The sequence below is a fragment of the Ambystoma mexicanum genome, chromosome 1p (genome assembly GCF_040938575.1).
Source record: "Ambystoma mexicanum isolate Mex_15411 chromosome 1p, UKY_AmexF1_1, whole genome shotgun sequence".
In the NCBI taxonomy this organism is placed as follows: Eukaryota; Metazoa; Chordata; class Amphibia; order Caudata; family Ambystomatidae; genus Ambystoma; species Ambystoma mexicanum.
In genome coordinates, this window is record NC_090921.1 from 211417373 (window position 1) to 211435900 (window position 18528).

Consider the following 18528-nt stretch of genomic DNA (forward strand, 5'->3'; position numbering starts at 1 on the left):
TGGTGGAAGTATAGGCAGTACGTAACACAGGATGCCCCCCCTTTGCCCTCCGGCTCATAAAGCCACTGTCGCAACCAACACCTCCCTGGAGGGCCGGGGGGGTGCACATAGGAAAACTCCACGCCAGAGGTCACTGGTTACTGGAGGACAAGATACTTCACATCAATGTGTTCAAGCACTAGGCGGTGTTCTGGTCTGTCGTTTCAACCCCAGCTACAGGGGAAGGTGGTCTCCATCTTTACAAACAGCACCACCACCATGTTCTACATCAGGAAGCAAGGGGAGGAGGGGACCCGCTCTCCCATCCTCTCCAAGGAATCTCAATCGCAGTGGCACTGGGACATAACTCGGGGATGGGGGATCCTTCCATGAGTGAGAGCTGCATCATCAACATAGGCTGTTCTTAAGACGGGGGTCAATCTCAGATCGATTTGTTCACTACGTGGGCCAACTCAAATTGCAGCCTGTTTGCCTATGGGACTCTTTCTCCATCCCATGGTAGGGTCTGTTCCTTTGCACGTTCCCTCTGATCCATCTTATTCTACGAGTACTCCATGCACTCAAACTGAGCTGGTGCAGGATGATTCTAATTGTCCCAGCATGGCCACGTTAAATCTGGTACCCTGACCTGCAGCATCTCTTTGGCACCATCCATCAAGCTGCCTCCTCTTCCAGACCTACTATACATGGAAGTGTATTGACCCTAAATAGAATACAGGTAATGGAGGGGGAATCTTGTCACACCATATAGGGCATTGCCATAATAATGCTATAAAACATTTTACCACGGTTTTAAAATACTCTAAATAAGGTATAGCCCTCTGACAAAATCCCGAACGGTAGGAGGAGCCGTCCTGCATCACGACCCAGCGTCCCTGAAATTGAGGGCTGGCTCTTGCAGCCTTAGAATTTGGATATTTCCAGTTACCCTTGGAATGCTGTGAGATTCTGGCCAAGGCTAGAGCTCCGTTGACTTTCCTGCTACAAACATAAGTGGGAAAGGTTTTCCATGTGATGTCCATCTCAACGAGACTACCCTCGTATCAAGGCTAACCAGATCCTGCCCTATCGTCTGTCATTGGCACAAGCAGGCCAAGCACATGCTTCGATAAATTCACTTGGCTGCTAACTCCCGTTACACTGGGACAATGGGCAAGCCTTCTCTTTGGTTGCATAAGCTTATTCAGGAGTTCCTCAAGAACTTTTTTATGACTTTTCCGCCAGTTAAAGAGCCTGCTCCAGCTTGGGAACTCAATGTTATTCTCCAAGTAATGGGCCCTCCTTTTGAGCCTCTTCACTGAGCGCCTTCAAATTTTCTAACGTGAAGACTGTGTTCTTGGTCACTATTATGTCTGCCAGACGTATTTGGGAATTGCAGGCTCTCTTGCAAACCCCCATATTTGACTTTTCACCGGTTCAGGGTGCCACTGTGCACCCACTCCTCTTCTTTCATGCTGAAGGTCTCATCAGCATTTCATCTCAACGAGCCCATAAACCTACCAGTTTTCTTTAGCTCTCCTGCAGAGGATTTTGCATTCACTGGATGTTGCCCCTGCATTGAAGTGTATGTTGCACACACAATGCTTTCCGCAGTGGTTTGTGGTGTTTGGAACGGTTAATAAGGGGAAGGCTATATTGAAGGCTTCCATCTCCAGGTGACTATACGTTTGCATAGCCACCGACTTGCGAACAGGCCTCTACCAGGTAGGCCGAGGGCGCTTTCTACTTGAGAGGTGTCTGCAATGACTGCATTCTTGTCTGGTGTTCCCCCTGCTTGACATATGCTGGGCTGCTTCGTTCAGGTCTATTCATACCTTCACAAGAGCCTACTGCCTCGACAGGGATTCCAGGGAGAGTCTTGTCGGGCAGGCGGTGCTATGCAACGTTTTTGCTTGAGGTGAGTGTTAGAGATGAGTTTGCATTGCTTCTGTTGAGCTATTCCGCTTCTCATGGTTGTGTTTGTACTGCTGTATAATAGTTTTCATAAGCATGCGAATCCATGGAAGAACCAATGCTGGAGAAGCAACACGTTACTCACCTGGAACTCCTGTTCTACAGCATTGTTATCTTACATGGATCCACATGCAACCCTTCCTCCTACCCCTCTGACTCTTCAGTGGGTTCTACTGCCCCGGCTACATGCGCTCTTAAATCCGAAGATTGCCACCAGGGGTGGAGCTAAGGAGGAAGAACATCATTGGTTGGGGCAGTATGACCCAAAGTGACAGCAATGGGCTATATAAGTGAAAAGCAGTTCTCCAGCATTGGATCCTTCATGGATTTAGATGCTGTGAATATTCCCCGTCGTCAAGCTGGGAACCTGTCATTTTTTTACTTAGCGTTTTCCTATGGAAAACTTCGACACTTCAGTGTCCTTTCAACGTCCTTTTTGGGTGCTTTAGACGCCACCAATAGGACATAGGGTATAAATAGCCCCGCCCCCGCGGCTCCCCTTCAGATTTCAATCGTCTCCAAAGTGTTGGGATCACCTCGTGCTCGTTGTGATTGCTACACGTGATGGTGCGATTAGTGACGATGTCTTCAGGAAAATCGTTCTGTCCCTGTGCGACCTGCGGGCTGAGGAAGGTGTATGAGGGGGATGGGCATATGGACTGCCTTTATTGCCTCTACTACCATCATTCGGCTGAGTCTTGTGAGATCTGTAAGGGGTTTTCACAGAAGACGCTTGAGGACCACAATCAGCGGTTGGTGTTGGTTGAACGAGGGTACCTGCCCCCCCTTCCCTCTGAGGTGGAATATGTGCGTAGCTTGGCATTGGAGAGGACAGTTCAAGCGGCGGATCATCGCCGGTCAGCGTCAGCTGTGCCTCCGGCTAAAAAGTCTCAGCCTGTTCCGGTGGAGGTCAGTAAGAGTGGTCGCTCCTCTTCGAGTAAACATCTGTCAAAAGGGGCGTCTTCTTCCAAGCATGGGAGGTTGGACCAGTTACAAGGGTCTGGAAGTAGGCCCAAGAAGTCGGCGTCTCGGGTGAAGGCCAAGAAGGACTCGTCAAAAAGCTCCTCTTCAGGGGACCATCACAAGTCCTCCTCTAGCAGAGAGTCATCTAAACATCGGTCTAGTGGTGCCAAGAAGGCGGGATCGCCTGAAAATCTACACCGCAGGTTGTTGTTCCAACTACGTCATCGACAGAAGTCCCGTCGTCGACACTTTGTCAACTCCGATACCGTCAGTGGTGTCTTTTGGCTCCGGTAGGAGAAAGAGGCCCGATATTGTCGTCTAGGATGGACACTGACAACTTGCTACCGACGAAGGTGGTGTGGCAGGCTCCTGCTTTTGACTCTCGTCTACCAGACACTATCCTACAAGCGGAGGACGATGGGGATCCGGTGTTAGATCAGTCAGCCCTGGGCCTGCAGTGTGTTGGTCCATCGACGTTGATGGGTGTGGGGGCTGGTCCATCCAGTTACCCTCTGGTGAATATGCAGGCGATATTATCACTCGAGCTGCTGTCCACATTGCAATCTCTGCTGGATTTCAGATTGCCTCCTCTGAACGTAGCTCCGGTGGGGCCTACTGTCGATGCTGCAGGTGTTCCTCCACGTTTGACGGCTTCGGCTGAATCGCCAGCACCCCTGCAGGTGAACAAAGATCGTCCACATTCCCATCCTGAAGAGGGGATGTTGCCGGATTCGCTATCGGACAGTGTGCCTAGAGAGACCATGTCCACTGGCTCGTCACCGTCGAGGGATCCGGATGGAACTACCCCGTAGTCCGGCACAACCGTCTCCGCCTGATGTTGGGGCGTTTCACTCCATGATGGCGAAAGCATGTGGGGAATTTGGTATGGCTCCTGAGGAGGAGCGAAAGGAGTGTTTCCTGTTTGACCACATGGGCCTATCCTGGACCACGTGTGGCAAGAGGGCCTGCGCACGATGCGATGCCCCTTCTCGGAACCAGCTATCAAAGGGAGGCTGGTGAAGTTTAAGGCACCAGACTCTGCGCCTAAGTGCTTGGTTTCACAGCCCACTCCTGAGTCTGTGGTTTCAGCAGCGGCTAGCTGCAAAGCTAGGAGTAAGCACAAATGTATTACCCCTCCCGATAGCGACACCAGGAGACAGGATGCCTTTGGTAAAAAGGTTATGACTTTGGGGGCGACGGCGGTGAAAGTGGCCAATTCTCTAGCGATCATGGCTCGCTACGATCGTGAGATGTGGCATCGGTTGGTGCCTCTGCTGGAACATCTACCTGAGGAACACTGTAAAGCTACAAAAATGGAGAAGATTTAAGCTTTGAACCCTCCCGTCCCCTGCACTCTATAGGGTGTGTTGGATAATCCAACTACTATATCCTCAAGGAAATAAATTCTTTGTGAGGTAATTAAGTATTATTCAAAAACAAGTTTCAAACACAAAGATTTTTTGAAAAGCACATAAGTGCATATATTATTTTCAAGTAGAGACTTTTGGGTACAAAGACAAAAGCAATCTTAGTACATTTGCAAAAAACAAGTGAAAAATGATGAATGAAGGAGTGTTGCCAGTAGTCTGTTTCTGGGTGGCGACGCGTTTCGAGGCTGGACGCCTCTTCTCCATAGGCCTCAACAGACTCTAAACACAATATTTACATGTTAAAAGGAAGGCTTTTTAAGTATGACAACATATATTAACACAAGAATACCTATCACTTCGAGCTGGTTTCATTACCATAGATATTGTTTCTGTGGTTCCCATGGTTAAAATGTCCCTGTTTTCACATCAAAATAATTGTATGGCTGGTTTTAATTTGCATGGTTTTCAATCACTAAGATAACATGCTAATAGTTCAAATGTATATCCTAGACCTAAATGTGCAAATGGATATATAGAGCACTTATGGCCCACATGGAGTGACTAGATTAGTCTGACATTGTCCATAAACTAGAGTAATATGAGTTACTTGATAGAATCAAGTGGAGGGCAGGGGGAGGGAGTGCAGTAAACAGAAAAGCGAATATTCTTCCAATATGTCGGGATGAAGCAAAAGGCTGATGCTGAGGCGTCAATAGCAAAGGTGCAATTAAACAGAAAATGGCTCAAAGTAGAGTAGCGTTCAATCAGCGTATACACGAGGGATTGTTCTGATCTGAGAGCAAAAGAAAGTGATGTAAAAAATAAGGAAGAATATAAGGTACAAATCTAGTGTCACAAAATAATAAACCTGAAGATTTACAATCTAATTTTGTCGAGACATACTCGTGTCTGAAAGCAGCAATGAGAGTCAGCAATCTACATAAAGAGCGCGAAGCGCACTGTATAGCCCAATTGGAATCTCTAGGGAGAGCAAAATAAAGTAAAATATAGTTGGAAAAAATATATATCCATGTGAGCTAAACATAGGCCATCATGGCTCAAAAAACGAGAGTCAGCAATGTATATGGACAAAGGAAACCATCAATAAACCTACCCAATTGCGAAGAACTGGGTGTACATCCAAGTCAGCAGGATTCCTAAAATGGGTCCAGGGCGAACATAATGGCGATTGAACCATACGCTGGCACTGGAACAAATCGAATTGCGGTGCTAAAAAGAGGTAATCATGAGAGTATGTAATGAAAACAGCGATCCCTGCTCTATTATAAAGAAGAGTTCTAATAAAAGCGGTCATGTACCTTTGATATCAATCAGTCGACCTTGTAACTGCAGGATAGCCAGTGCTGAATGGGGAAAGCATGAAGGCATCGGCAAACGTTGCCATAGTTGCGCGATCAGCCATAAAAGAGAAGTGGAATAAGACCACGTGGGCCGTTACAACCAATGGTAGAGTATCTAAGCTAAAAGTAGAAAAGAGACTACTAATGTCCTCTGGGGGGGACATTGAGCGGCCATATTAGAGTATGTTCCTAATGGGGAGCCGGCAGGCGGCATTGCATAGAGACGAAGTGCACTAAATAAGACGTACACCTACTAACCAATTTACGAATGATGTATCGCCAAGAAGTTGACGAAATGTGAAAAATAATAATAAAAATAAGGGGATGATTAAAGAAACAGGAAAATAGGATACCTCAGTGAAAACGACACATGATGGCAAGAATTGTATGTTTGCGAACAGTAATATTTGTTCGTAATGAGTAATGGAAGACGGACTAACATTCCAAATGAAAGTGGAAGCTAGAGTAAAGCCGGGCAATGTCAGAGCAGATCATCACAGCCATATGGCTAAAAAAGACATCTTCTTACTACCTCTCATTAATTCACATGATGGCCAAGTAGATCTACATAGATTAATGTACAGTAAGGGATTATAATGAACATATCAGAACATTATTGAAAAGTTGTAACAGAAAAAAATGGTACTCATTTCAATCATGAGTTAACACAATCTCAATGACAGGGCATCAATATCTATAAAACATCATTTTTCTCCATGATTCGGTGGTGTCTGTGGTATGGTATGAAGGAGGACTCTGAGACTAAGTCGTTGGGAGCCTTGCAGAGTGGGCGCTCATTTTCATCCTTTCTGTGGTGTCGGGAAATGCCTGGTTCACTTCCCCCAGAACCTGGGGCTACGGTCGGTCTGGTTACTCCTCCCAAGGGTACAGGAGGGCAGCGCAGTCGACGCAAAAAAGTTGGGATTTTCAGGTCTTCAGCAAAAGAGCGGGGCAGGCCTATTCCTCCAAAGGAAGGCAGTCTAAGCCGCAGCAGTGACTGTCATTGGGGAAATCTGCTGGGTGGCAGGGTAGCACTACACGTGGACGAGTGGTGCAAGATCACGTCAGACTGTTGGGTGTTGGACATGGTGCGACTGGCCCACTCCCTGGAGTTCGTGTTCCCCGACCCCCCACCCCCTTCCTCCATGTATACCATACAACCCCACCTTCACATTCTACGACAGGAGGTGGTGCTTGTGCTGCAGAAAAGGGCTATAGAATTGGTTCCTGTAACTGAGAAAGGCCAAGGGGTTTATTCCTGTTAATTTGTGGTGAAGAAACCCAATGGCAAGTGGCGGCCCATACTAGATCTCCGGGCCTTGAACAAGACTCTGCAACGCCTGAAGTTCAAGATGCTCACGCTTCAGGTTGTTCGGTCTGTACAGCCAGGCGAGTTCCTGGTCTCGTTGGATCTACAGGACGCATTTTTCCATATCCCTATGTGTCAACGGCACCGCAAATTTCTGCGATTTGTTGTAGGAGAGGATGATTTCCAGTTTTGAGTGCTCCCGTTCGGATTAAAGTCGTCCCCTAGGACGTTTACAAAATATTTGGCGGCGTAGCTCTGACGGGAAGGTCATCAGGTTTACCCATACCAGGATGACTGGCTAGAATGCTGTTCGTCGCCGGGGGAGGCGCAGGAAAGTCTTGGCGCTACCATTTAGCTGTTGCAATGGCTAGGCTTCACCGTGAACTTCGATAAGTCCTTTCTGTCGCCTTCCAAGGACTTGGTTTTTCTGGGCGCAGAGTTTCACTCAGTTGGGGCTTGAGGCCCTCGGGCGAGAGGGTTTTGAAGCTCAAGCAAAAAGCAGCAGAGTGGAAGATCGGTACAAGGGTGTCGGTCCAGACCTACAGGTCACTGCTGGGGGCCATGGCGTCCTGCATTCCGCTGCTGAAAAACTGAAGTCTCTTCATGAGGCCAGTAAAGGAATTTCTCGCCGACCGATGGGCTCAATCGCAGATCGTGTGTCTGACAAGGTGGTGGTCGGCAATCTGGTGGAAGAGCTTCGATAGTGGCAGTGCTCGGACAATCTGGTTTGAGGCATGCCGTTGCTGGAACCGGAATTCCACTTTACAATTGTGATGGATGCCTCTCAGACAGGATGGGGGGTGCATCTCGAGGGCTGACAGGTCCATGGCCTGTGGTCTCAGGTGGAATCACATTTCCACATCAATGTATTAGAGTTGAGAGCGGTACATTGGGCCCTGAAATCGTCTCTGCCGCGCATATGCAGGTCGGTGGTGAGGGTGTTGACGGACAATACCACCACAGTGTTTTACCTCAGGAAACAGGGAGGCACGCATTCCAGGGTGCTGTCGAGAAGCACAAGACCTCTGGCATTGGGCTCTGTTGCACGACATCCGCATTGTAGCCTTTCATCTGCCGGGAGTGTTGAATGTGCAAGCGGATGCGCTCAGCAGGGAGGTGAACCAGCTACATGAGTGGCAGCTGAAGAAGCAGCAGGTGTCCATGCTCTTCCGAAAGTGGTGGCACCCTTCGTTGGATCTCTTCGCAACGAGGGAGAACAAGCAGTGCAAGGAGTTTGCCAGCAGTTTGGCTCATCCCGAGTCTCTAGGGGATGCGTTCTCGTGGACAGACCAGTTTGCTTATGCATTTCCTACATTTCCTCTCATTCGACGGACCATCCACCGGATTCGGAGAACCATGTCATGTGATTCTGGTGACACCGTTCTCGGCCAGGCAGCCGTGGTTTTCGGATCTCCTTCATCTGTCTGTTGGCAGTGACGCCGGACCTTCTGTCTGAGGACAAGGTCGCAGCTGGCACCACGATCGGGGATCTCTCAGCCTAACGGCTTGGCTCCGGACTGCTCCGAGTTTGGGCTCCTAAAGCTTTCTGGTGACTGTTGACGCATTTTGGAGGCAGCAAGGGCTCCTTCCACAAATGTCTTCTATGCGTATAAATGGAAAAGATTTTGTGTGTGGTGTGAGGACCAACCTGGAGTGGACCCTAAACGTTTTGCCAGAGCAGGTTTTGCCATACTTATTGCAGTTAGCGAAGAAGGGTCTGGCATTCTCCTCCATAAAGGTACACTTGGCAGCAATCTCTAGATTCACTCGAAAGCGGCATGCAGCGCCTCTGTTTAGTGATCTCATCAAGCATTTCTTAAAGGGGTTGTTTGGGACCTTTCCACCAGTCAAGAAGTTCCCTCCAGTGTGGAGCCTTAAAGGGGTAGTCCAGCTAAAAAATGTATTTAAAAAAAATAGATAGGCAACATTAAAAAAAAAATACTAGCACTTTAAAAACTTCCTATGTAATATTTTGAGCTATTCAAGCTCAAAATTCGCAAAAGCAAGCACATGGGTGCATCCATTTTGTGAAATGGATGCCCGCCTGTGCTGGCTTTTGCTTTTGCGGCACTAATGAAGGAAAAGCCAGCCAGCTGTAGTAAACAAAAGCTACCGCTGGGTGGCTTTTCCTTCATTGGTGCTGTACGCGGAGGACGGGGACCGGAGACCAGAGCAGGAAAGCTGCAGCTGAATCTCGGTAAGTGCTATTTATTTTTTTAAATTAAGCACTAGCTGCGTTTTTTTTTCTAAGTTTTCTGGGCTGGAGGAGCTTTGAAAACTTAGAAATAAAACCGCAGCTTTAAAAACGTTGTATTTATGTTTGCGGTCGCTTTTGAAGAGACCACAAACATAAATACGTTATTGTGTTTGAAAGCACTGCGGTTTTTCTTTCCCAGTTTCTCAGGCTCCTCCGGCTCGGAGGAGCCTGAGAAAATCGGAAAGAAAAACCGCAGCGTTTTCAAACACAACTGCGTTGTTTTTCTGCCTGCTGTGGCTATCACTTTGGGTCTCCGGTGCTCCCACAGGGGAGCACCGGAGACCCAAAGTGAAAGCCAAGGCAGGCAGAAACACAAAGCGGTTGTGTTTACATGCCGCAGTGTTTCTGCCTACAGCTGATTTCCCATTTGGGGCTCTCGGGCTCCCCATGGGGAGCCCGAGAGCCCCAAATGGGAAAGCAGATTTAGGCAGAAACACAACCGTGTTGTGTTTCTGCCTGCCTTGGCTTTCACTTTGGGTCTCCGGTGCTCCCCTAGGAGGAGCCTGAGAAACTTGGAAAGAAAAACCGCAGCGTTTTCAAACACAATAACGTATTTGTTTGCGGTCGCTTCAAAAGCGACCGCAAACATGAATACGTTTTTAAAGCTGCAGTTTTATTTCTAAGTTTTCCGGGCTCCTCCAGCCTGGAAAACTTAGGAAAAAAACCGCAGCTAGGGCTTATTTTTTAAATAAAATAAATAGCACTTACCGAGATTTAGCTGCAGCTTTCCTGCTCTGGCCTCCGGTCCCCGTCCTCCGCGTACAGCACCAATGAAAGAAAAGCCACCCAGCGGTAGCTTTTGTTTACTACAGCTGGCTGGCTTTTCCTTCATTAGTGCCGCAAAAGCCAGCACAGGCGGGCATCCATTTCACAAAATAGATGTGCCCATTTTACATAGGAAGTTAAAAAAAAAAAGTGCTAGTATTTTTTTTTTTAATGTTGCCTATCTATTTTTAAATAAAAATTTTAGCTGGACTACCCCTTTAATGTGCTTCTGTCAGGTCTGATCTGACCTCTGTTTGAACCAATGTCGTCAAAGCCTTTGCAGTTTTTGTCTTGGAAAGTGGCTTTTCTGTTGGCCATTACTTCGGCCAGAAAGATGTTGGCGATGCAAGCTCTGGTGGTGGACCCTCAATTTTGGAGGTTCTTCAAGGACAAGGTGGTGTTAGTTACTAATCTGCACTTTATCCCCAAAGTGCCAACAATTTTTTATAAACTCTCTTCTATTGTGTTTCCCTCTTTCTTTGCTTCAGCCTCCACGCCTGCAGAGCATTCTTTGCATTCGCTGGATGTGATGAGGGCGTTAAAGTTTTATTTGAATCGTACGCAGGAGTTCAGACTTTCTAAGCAGCTGATTGCGGTTTATGGACTGTCCGCCAGAGGACGTGCAATCTCCAAGCAAGGACTTTGTCGTCTGCTATCTCATTCTGCCACGCTAAAGCTGGGTTTTCTTTGGAGAAGAACCCGAGGGCACACTCGACGAGAGCTACAGCTTTGTCGGCGGCATTATGGTCGAGGATTCCGCTGGTGGACATCTGCCAAGCGGGATCCTCAGCGGTGGCGCATACCTTTACTCGACATTACTGTCTGGCGAGGCAGCATGGTGAAGATGTGCTGGTGGGACGGGCGGTCCTGCAATGCTTGTTTCAATAAGGTAAGCCCTGCAGCTTCGGGGTATTTGTTGCTTGACCTTAATCACTGAATGGGTTTCTTGTCTCATGTATGTGATTGTTTTTCCATTGGTTTGCATTTGCACTCCGCCATGTATGATGAATACTGCTATGTAATCTATTCACAGCATGTGAATCCATGAAAGATCCAATGCTGGAGAAGGGAGTAGTTTCTTAACTGTAACTCCATTTCTCCAGCGTTGGTATTTTTCATGGATTTACATGCGCCCGCCGCCGCCCTTACATGCAAACCTGAATTGGGTTGCCTCTGCTTTGGAGGTTAACATCTGAAGGGAAGCCGCAGGTGCGTGGCTAGTTATACCCTACGTCCTATTGGTGGGGTCTAAAGCACCCAAAAAAGGATGTTGATAGGACACTGAAGTGTCAAAGTTTTCCATACAAAAACGCTAAGTAAAAAATGACCAGCCTGACGACAGGGAATATTCACAGCATGTGAATCCATGAAAGATACCAACGCTGGAGAAATGGAGTTACAGGTAAGAAAGTACTCCCTTTTTTAGGGTTTACAGCAAAACTACTTCAATATTACCAAAGATTCCCTGCCTGACTATGGGGAATATTCATAAGCATGTGACTCCAATATACCATTGCTGGAGATCAGGAGTTGCAGGTAAATAACTTGTTAACAAACTCCAGAATTCTTTCCAATTTGCCAAATCCATTAATGTCAGATGCAGTGTTTTTAATATAGAATAGTACTTTACAATTAGTAGGTTCAGTTTCAGGCACTGTTACATAGTGCTCATTCCTTATGGAAAACCTCCCTGTGTAATTGCCAATATAATATTGGCTGCTGCCAAATTGTTAAGCCTCAGATAGAGGATCCTGCCAAATAACTTTGAAGTGCTATGGGTTGATAGGACTTTGGTGATACAAAGCTGCCTTTTATGAACAGTGGATTAATTAGGGGCACAATATCCTTGCATACTAATTACGTAGCCAAATACCAGACCATAGCAATCCCTGAGGTGTGCTGTTCATCTTTAATGGGCCATGTATGACACAAACGCCTGACCTTGTAAAATGTTGCGAAGACACTCAAACCTCCATAGCAGCTTAATTTTATGTGCATTGAGGAATGTGTATCTGAAGGGGCAATGCTGGTGGCTGGTGAAGTCCATGAGGAGACCACCTTCTTACCCATACTACTTTGTCAGATTGACATTGTGATCGGTTGAAGCCGGTATGCCTCCCAGGCACTGACAGCACCACAACCCTGAATGCGTGTCCCCAGTGGTTTTCAAAGCTTAAATATGCCTGAAGAACAATGCTGGCAGACCCTGCACAGGATGTTACAGCACAGTTCCCTTTCTTCTATAGGTACCTCCTGGGTGGGGCTAAAATCGCCACAAACAACCAAGGGACTACAGATGCTGCTGAGAATCTCAGGGATTTCCTGGCTCTGTCATTTCACCCCGGGAAGGAGGGTGTTTTAGGGTAGGGAAGTTTATTGCAGCGATGAGGGACAGCCCTCAACCAGGCACTGGGGGGCCTTTTAAGGATTCAAGCTCCTACCTGGTGCAAGACTAACAAGAATACTCAATGTTCATAAGGCCTTTGCATGCATTTCAGTGACTAAACCATTGACTTGCGCCAGGGATCTTATTTGGAGAAAGGCACTGGGGTTTTGGTTCTGAGCTCTACAACAAGCTGTTTTCTTGTGCAAAGAACTAGCAGACCTTTTGAGTGTCCCCGATAGTCTGACACCTGTATCCCCTGAAATCAGATAAAATGATCTGAAACAGCACTAAAAGGCAAGGAAATGGAAATGGCAACAGTTGATGAAATTCATTGTGATAATTTTAACCAGTAACTTGGTGTTGGCCTGTATTTTCTGATTACTATCCCAGACCTTAAAAAAATATTAACCCAACGTCAGATCAGTGGCCACCCATGTTAAGCATAATTACTGCACTGAGATGTGAGGTCTGAATACTTGCTGTGGTTGTCCCACACAGCATGAACACCAGTCGGATGAGCTCTGTTTTTGATTTTGTAGTTGAAGAAATGGGGTGGATTTATGTTTTGTATGTTTTGGGCAATCGCCCTTAGAGGACCCAAAGATCACCTTTTCCAGATTTCTCATTTCATACATTGTTGTACATTAAAAGGCACCTTACTAAATGGTTTTGATGCATCTTTTTTTTTTCTTTTTCTTCAGGCGACCATTTAGGGTATAGAGACCGATCCACAGGCATCTGGGATCATGTGAGGCAGCCACCTGCTGGGCATCCAGCAGTCCCATCTATCCCCCAGGCTGTGCAGAAAACCAAGGTGTCTGAGGTTGCACCCGAAAGTCACAGCCGTGAACCTTACTCTCCTCCCAAAGATGGATCTGGTGAGTTGAATATGAAAGGGTAGTTTTTCTGTCAATGTCAATTGGGATACGTCATACCATTCTTTTGCTGTCTTTAACGTCGGGGCAGTTCCATTGAAGTTGAGTGGTTGATCCCTTTCTGAAACTGTTCTCGTTTTTCTCAGCTCCTGCGGTACAACCCCTGACTCCGAGGGATGTTGCTGAGATTTCTCGCCTCCTCGGTCTTTACCAGGATCATCCAGGGCATTCTCAGGCCGAAGAGCTCTTTGGTTATCTACAGATAATGGAGCGGGCCGGGTAAGCATATGACACAATCCATAGATTTCTTTCCTTTTAAACAGAAAGTGCAAGGGCTAATCAGAATGCCTGGCACACTTTCCAAGGGGAATACTTCGTCTCTGTGTCTTGTCTTGATGACTGTGTATGTTTTATGTCCAGGCTTGAAGTGAAAGAAGACCCGACGCAGGTGGGCCATGGAAATCCTTCAGCGCGAAGGAGCTTGGATCCCAAGCTGAATGATGCAGTGAAGAAAGCGGTATGCAATGTACACTAGCACTTTGCCACATAAATGGTTTGCTGTGGTGGCCTGAAGATGAGACATCATGGCATATACGGCCCGATGGCACCTTTTGTTCGCCCGCAGTCTGAGATGGTGACTCTTAGAGAATTGTTGCATGCTGCCAGTAGCAACCAGCTGGAACCATTTTATTGCAGCGTTCTAAGGCTTTTTTAAATCAGTGTTTAGGACAATGGGATTTCTGCTTCTACTTCATTTGTTTCATCATTCCCTTGATGATTTTTCCACGGATAAAACCATCTCAATCCTTGCACATATAGTTAAGGTGAAACCTATCATCTATTGGAAGTGTCACCAAATCAAACCTCTAGGTCTAACAACGTATGACACATTGGATGGATCAGCATGCAATTCACCACACACATTGTCTGGTCTGGGCTCTCCTAAACTGGAAAATGTGTTGCAAATCAGTTTTAACGTTATACAGATATAAAGTGCAAAAAAGGTGTTTTTCTACATTTTGCATTGGTTTTCCAACAGAGAAAATGTGCAATTTTTGTCACGGTGCACAGCCTAAACCACTGGATGATTTTTCACCAAATAAGAAAGACATTGGGCACAAAGTGCCAGAAGGAAATCCTTTATCGGTTTGCTGTAAATCCATTCAGTGTTTCTTTTTAAATGTTGTCGGAAAGTGGAGTGCTCTGGGTACCCCATAGCTCTGATTTACTGCTGGAACGAAGGCTTATTTCTGAAATTTTGCATATAAAAAATGATTATCAAAAGTAAAAGACAAACATTATTTTTTTTTCCTTAAACTGATAAAAAGGTGGGAGTTCCCCCCAGCCCCCAAATTATTACACTGAGATCTAAGATCTTGATCCTGATAAAATGGCAGAAGAAAAGGGTAAATGCTTTGAAATTAAGTATGTGACTGGCACAGTATTTGCTAATTGGAATGAGTATTTTGAGTGAACTTGGAAAGCAATCACTTTTTTTTTAAAAAAAATTATAATAAAATGCAGGGCTCAATCCCTAAATTCCCTTACATTTTTGGGGGCAGAAATTACATCTCTGGAAGATGGATTGGGGGCAGCGCGCTCGCCTTGGAAGCAAGATGTGGAGCAACATGGGTTCGATCCATGGGTCTGCGCTTAGAAACATCCGTGTATTAAGCACGTTATAATTAACCCATTACAACTTAAAATTACATGGATTTGGTTCTTTGATGGTGTGGGGGAGCGTAAGTGGTGCTGATTAATGTTTTGTATACCTAGTTTTGATTGGAGAAGCGTTTTGTATGATTTAACAATGAGGATTGTGTTCTCCACAGTGGTTTGGCGCTGAAGATTGCAATCTTCATGTAAGACCTATGTATTTACATATATAAACCCCTTTCAGAGACATAAGGAGCATGGGTTGAGTCACTTTGGAAACTGATGGTGAGGATGGGGGAAAATGTGAACTAATTTTTCAAATATCTCAATCTTCTTGCTTTTGGGAGCAGGCCACCCGAAGATTGAGATTTTTGCCATGGGAATATCTATCTTCATATAAAAATGTTTCAAGTTAATATAGTAGGCACTAATTTAAAGTTTGTTGTAGTGAAGGGAACATGAAAGTAAGATGTAAGGGGTATGAGCTACATTTTTGCAAATATTGGTACTCAAGTTAGGGAGGGAAAAGACACCATTTTATAAAAGAATCTTGAAAAAATTGCAATAGTTTCTCTACAAAAGGAAAGTAGAAGTTTATTCAGTTGGATGTAAGAAGTAAGCAGGATGAAAGATAGGTGTGGGCTACATTGTCTTTTGGATTGGCTTTTTATAAGTTAATGAGAATAGCATCAATTGTTTTTTTTTTCATTACATTTATTAGTTATATAAGTGATAATATCCCAATCCTAGTCTCTCTTGTTCATCTCAGTGCCACTTCATCAGTGTCCCTCTCCATCGTCACATCCCCTCCGCCCCCTTTATCGCAGTGGCTCGTCATGTTTGTGTTTCCTCTTGTTTCTTGTACATCTTTCATGATATTCCTGGTGTGTGGCAAATCCGCCAGCCCCAGAAACAAATAGCCAATGGCTTTTGGCACATCCCATGGCCACTGACGCACAATGTGGTTAAAATACCCCAATTAAGAAAACGCTTTGATAACAAAGAGTATGACACCACTTCAGATATAAGAAAAAAATGGTAGTATTACAGTTGGTTGTAGAAATAGCATAACAAAATCTTTGAAATTCAGTGAATAAAGGTTGAAGCAACATTAAGGTGCCAATTTAACGCAACATACTGAGATGCTACAGGGTATTGGAAGCTACACCACCATAACCATGTACCTCTTATTCCACAGCCCCTACGCACACTACTGACATTGCAAAGGATCAGATGTGACATCTTATGACATCACTGGTACCTACAGAGCTCTTGGCACTTATCAAATGACATCAGTGATTGCATCATATACAGAATCACCTATGACCTGAATGCCATCTTGCCAGTTATGGTGAAACATTTGTGATTGTGTTACACCCCCTTTGGGGACTATTGGGTAGCTGCCTCTCCTCCCTGGCCTCATTGGAAGGGGCTCCCCCCCACCACCCTCTGAGGGGAGAACGGATGACATCCATGGATTTGTCACAGTACTCTGTCCTAATATCACTGTGCTTGTAACATGTTACTGTTTTCCCTCATGGTTGACCTTTACAGGTCACCTACCATAACCCTTTACCGCTTGATATAGTGAAGGCCTACCTCTTGCTTTGTTATACTGACTGGTTTGTTGTGAAATGGGGAATAAAGGGAATTTTGAGTCTCCCATTTCATGTATGTTAGTAATATTTGGGGACTGGTGCAAAGTCATAATAGTAATTCTCCAAATGTTTTATTTGAATAGAACACTGTTTTAAGAATGGAGTAATATAGGTTCTAGACCAGTATCTCCTCATCGTACATATTCAGTATCTAGTGACTCAGGTCAGTAGGAATATGAATGTTGTATTTTTAAATTTAATCTTCAAGCAAGCTTTGTACTTTAATCCATACTCTATTTTAGATGCAGCGATGCACTTTTTAAAGGTTACATCTCCTTCATGTGAGATCTGTTGTATCAATGATGCCATCTGTGATGTCACCAGTGTACTTCGGGGCTGTGCAATGGGGAGCACATAGTTGAGGTGTCGCACCTTCCAATACCTGCCTAATTTCAGGTGCTCTGTTTCATTGGCACCTTAATTTCACTTCAACTAGAGTGTTTCTACTGAATTCCAAGTGTTTCGTTGCACTGAACCTAACTGTCTTTTAACAAGAGTTTTATTTTCATTTTATTTTACTGTAAATCAGAATTGGCTCACTTCAGTGACCCCTACCAGATCAGATGTTTCTGCAACTATAGTTTGTGCTCTGTCCCTCTAATAATTCACGTTTTGTCTTTGCTCTGTGTTCATGTGTCTAGCTGCTGGCAGGAGAGAAGTGTGCACCTGCTAATCGGATTCCTTTTTTTTTCTTCGTACTTAATTGTCATTGCATGTCAATTTCAGGTAGTGCCCAGCCAGGTCTCCGCTCCACGCCATCCTTCTTCCGCACGAGCCAGCAATGAAAAGCTGCAAATTTCAAAGACTGTAAAGAAACCTGCACCACTTCCCACCCAGAGTAGCGTCAAAAGCAACAGGTCTGGTGTCTGGAGATGAACACTGTTGTACCGCTTCCTGGTCGCAACATCTCTGCCAGCAGCATATATCCCAAACGGAAGTACCCTCCCGTACATCTTGGAGTTGGTCTGTCCTGTGCAGTACATGGGATTTGATTTTAAACCCAGCTCTCTCCCATGCGGTTCGAATGATTGGTGGTTTTACGAAGCAGTATGGAGAATACCCAACTTTCAACCGCATACTGCAGTTCAAGAACTTTACCAAAAAAAAACTCTAATGGTCCTCCTTTCATCGCAACCACACTCTTGGTTGTTCAAGGACCTAAAAATCACTATGCGCTTCTGTTTTCCTGTTCTACACCTAACAGGCTCATTGTTTGCCTTCCAGCATACTGATTGTTGTAGGTTTCGAGAATAAACAAAAGTTTGTTTATAAAAAAAAAACAAAAAAAAAAAGCACCCATAATAATTCCTTTGGAAAAGGGATTCTTCTTTCACCCAGAAAAGCTTTTCTTGTTGCATATCTTTTTTTAAATGTATTTTTATATTCAGTCTGTTTTCTGTGTTTTGTGTATAGTGTCTTTATCCCACTTGAGTATTGGACAAATGTTTGTTGCCCCTCTTGACTTGTCACTCAATTTATAGTTTGAGTTCTCGTCTCTTGATTGGCTAACCTGCTTACTTGGAAATGGCTGTGCGCGGTCACTGAGTAAGGAATGTATGAACTGTTAAATTATTATTTTTTAATAAAATATATTTTAATAACTGGCCTCTATTCCCTCCTTATTAGACTCCTGGGTTTGCTGTACGGTCATCATGTGCAGTCCCTGGAGCTTGTTAGTTGTCTTGGGTTGTATAGGTCCCAGGCTGGGAATTTGTCAAGTCTTCATTACTGCTAAATCCTCCTCTCCTTTGGATGCCCCCCTTACAGGCACACTGCTGCAGCAACACTTTAAATCCGAAAAGGAGCCAGAATTCCTCAATGAACCGCTAAAGTTGATAGATTCTGACCATGGCAGTCACTGGGCCACATGTCACCTGGTCTCTTCCTCCAGTAAGTAATGGGACTGTCCATTATGAGCTGTTTTGGCTTGTAGTGGCCAGTTGAGGACGCCTGGCTAGGCCACCCGAACCTTGTC

At 45.3% G+C, this 18528-nt stretch overlaps 1 protein-coding gene across 2 annotated transcripts in view; it reads left to right on the plus strand.

Moving 5' to 3' along the window:
• CNTROB (centrobin, centriole duplication and spindle assembly protein) overlaps positions 1–18159 on the plus strand; it is a 369000-nt gene extending 350841 nt beyond the window's left edge. For both annotated transcript variants that reach the window (XM_069646351.1, XM_069646352.1), the window contains 4 exons: positions 13066–13242; positions 13386–13518; positions 13660–13756; positions 17280–18159. In XM_069646351.1, the coding sequence (XP_069502452.1) occupies positions 13066–13242; positions 13386–13518; positions 13660–13756; positions 17280–17429 (557 nt within the window). In that variant the 3' untranslated portion in view covers positions 17430–18159. The remainder of the gene's footprint in view (positions 1–13065; positions 13243–13385; positions 13519–13659; positions 13757–17279) is intronic.
• Positions 18160–18528: the final 369 nt, after the last annotated feature.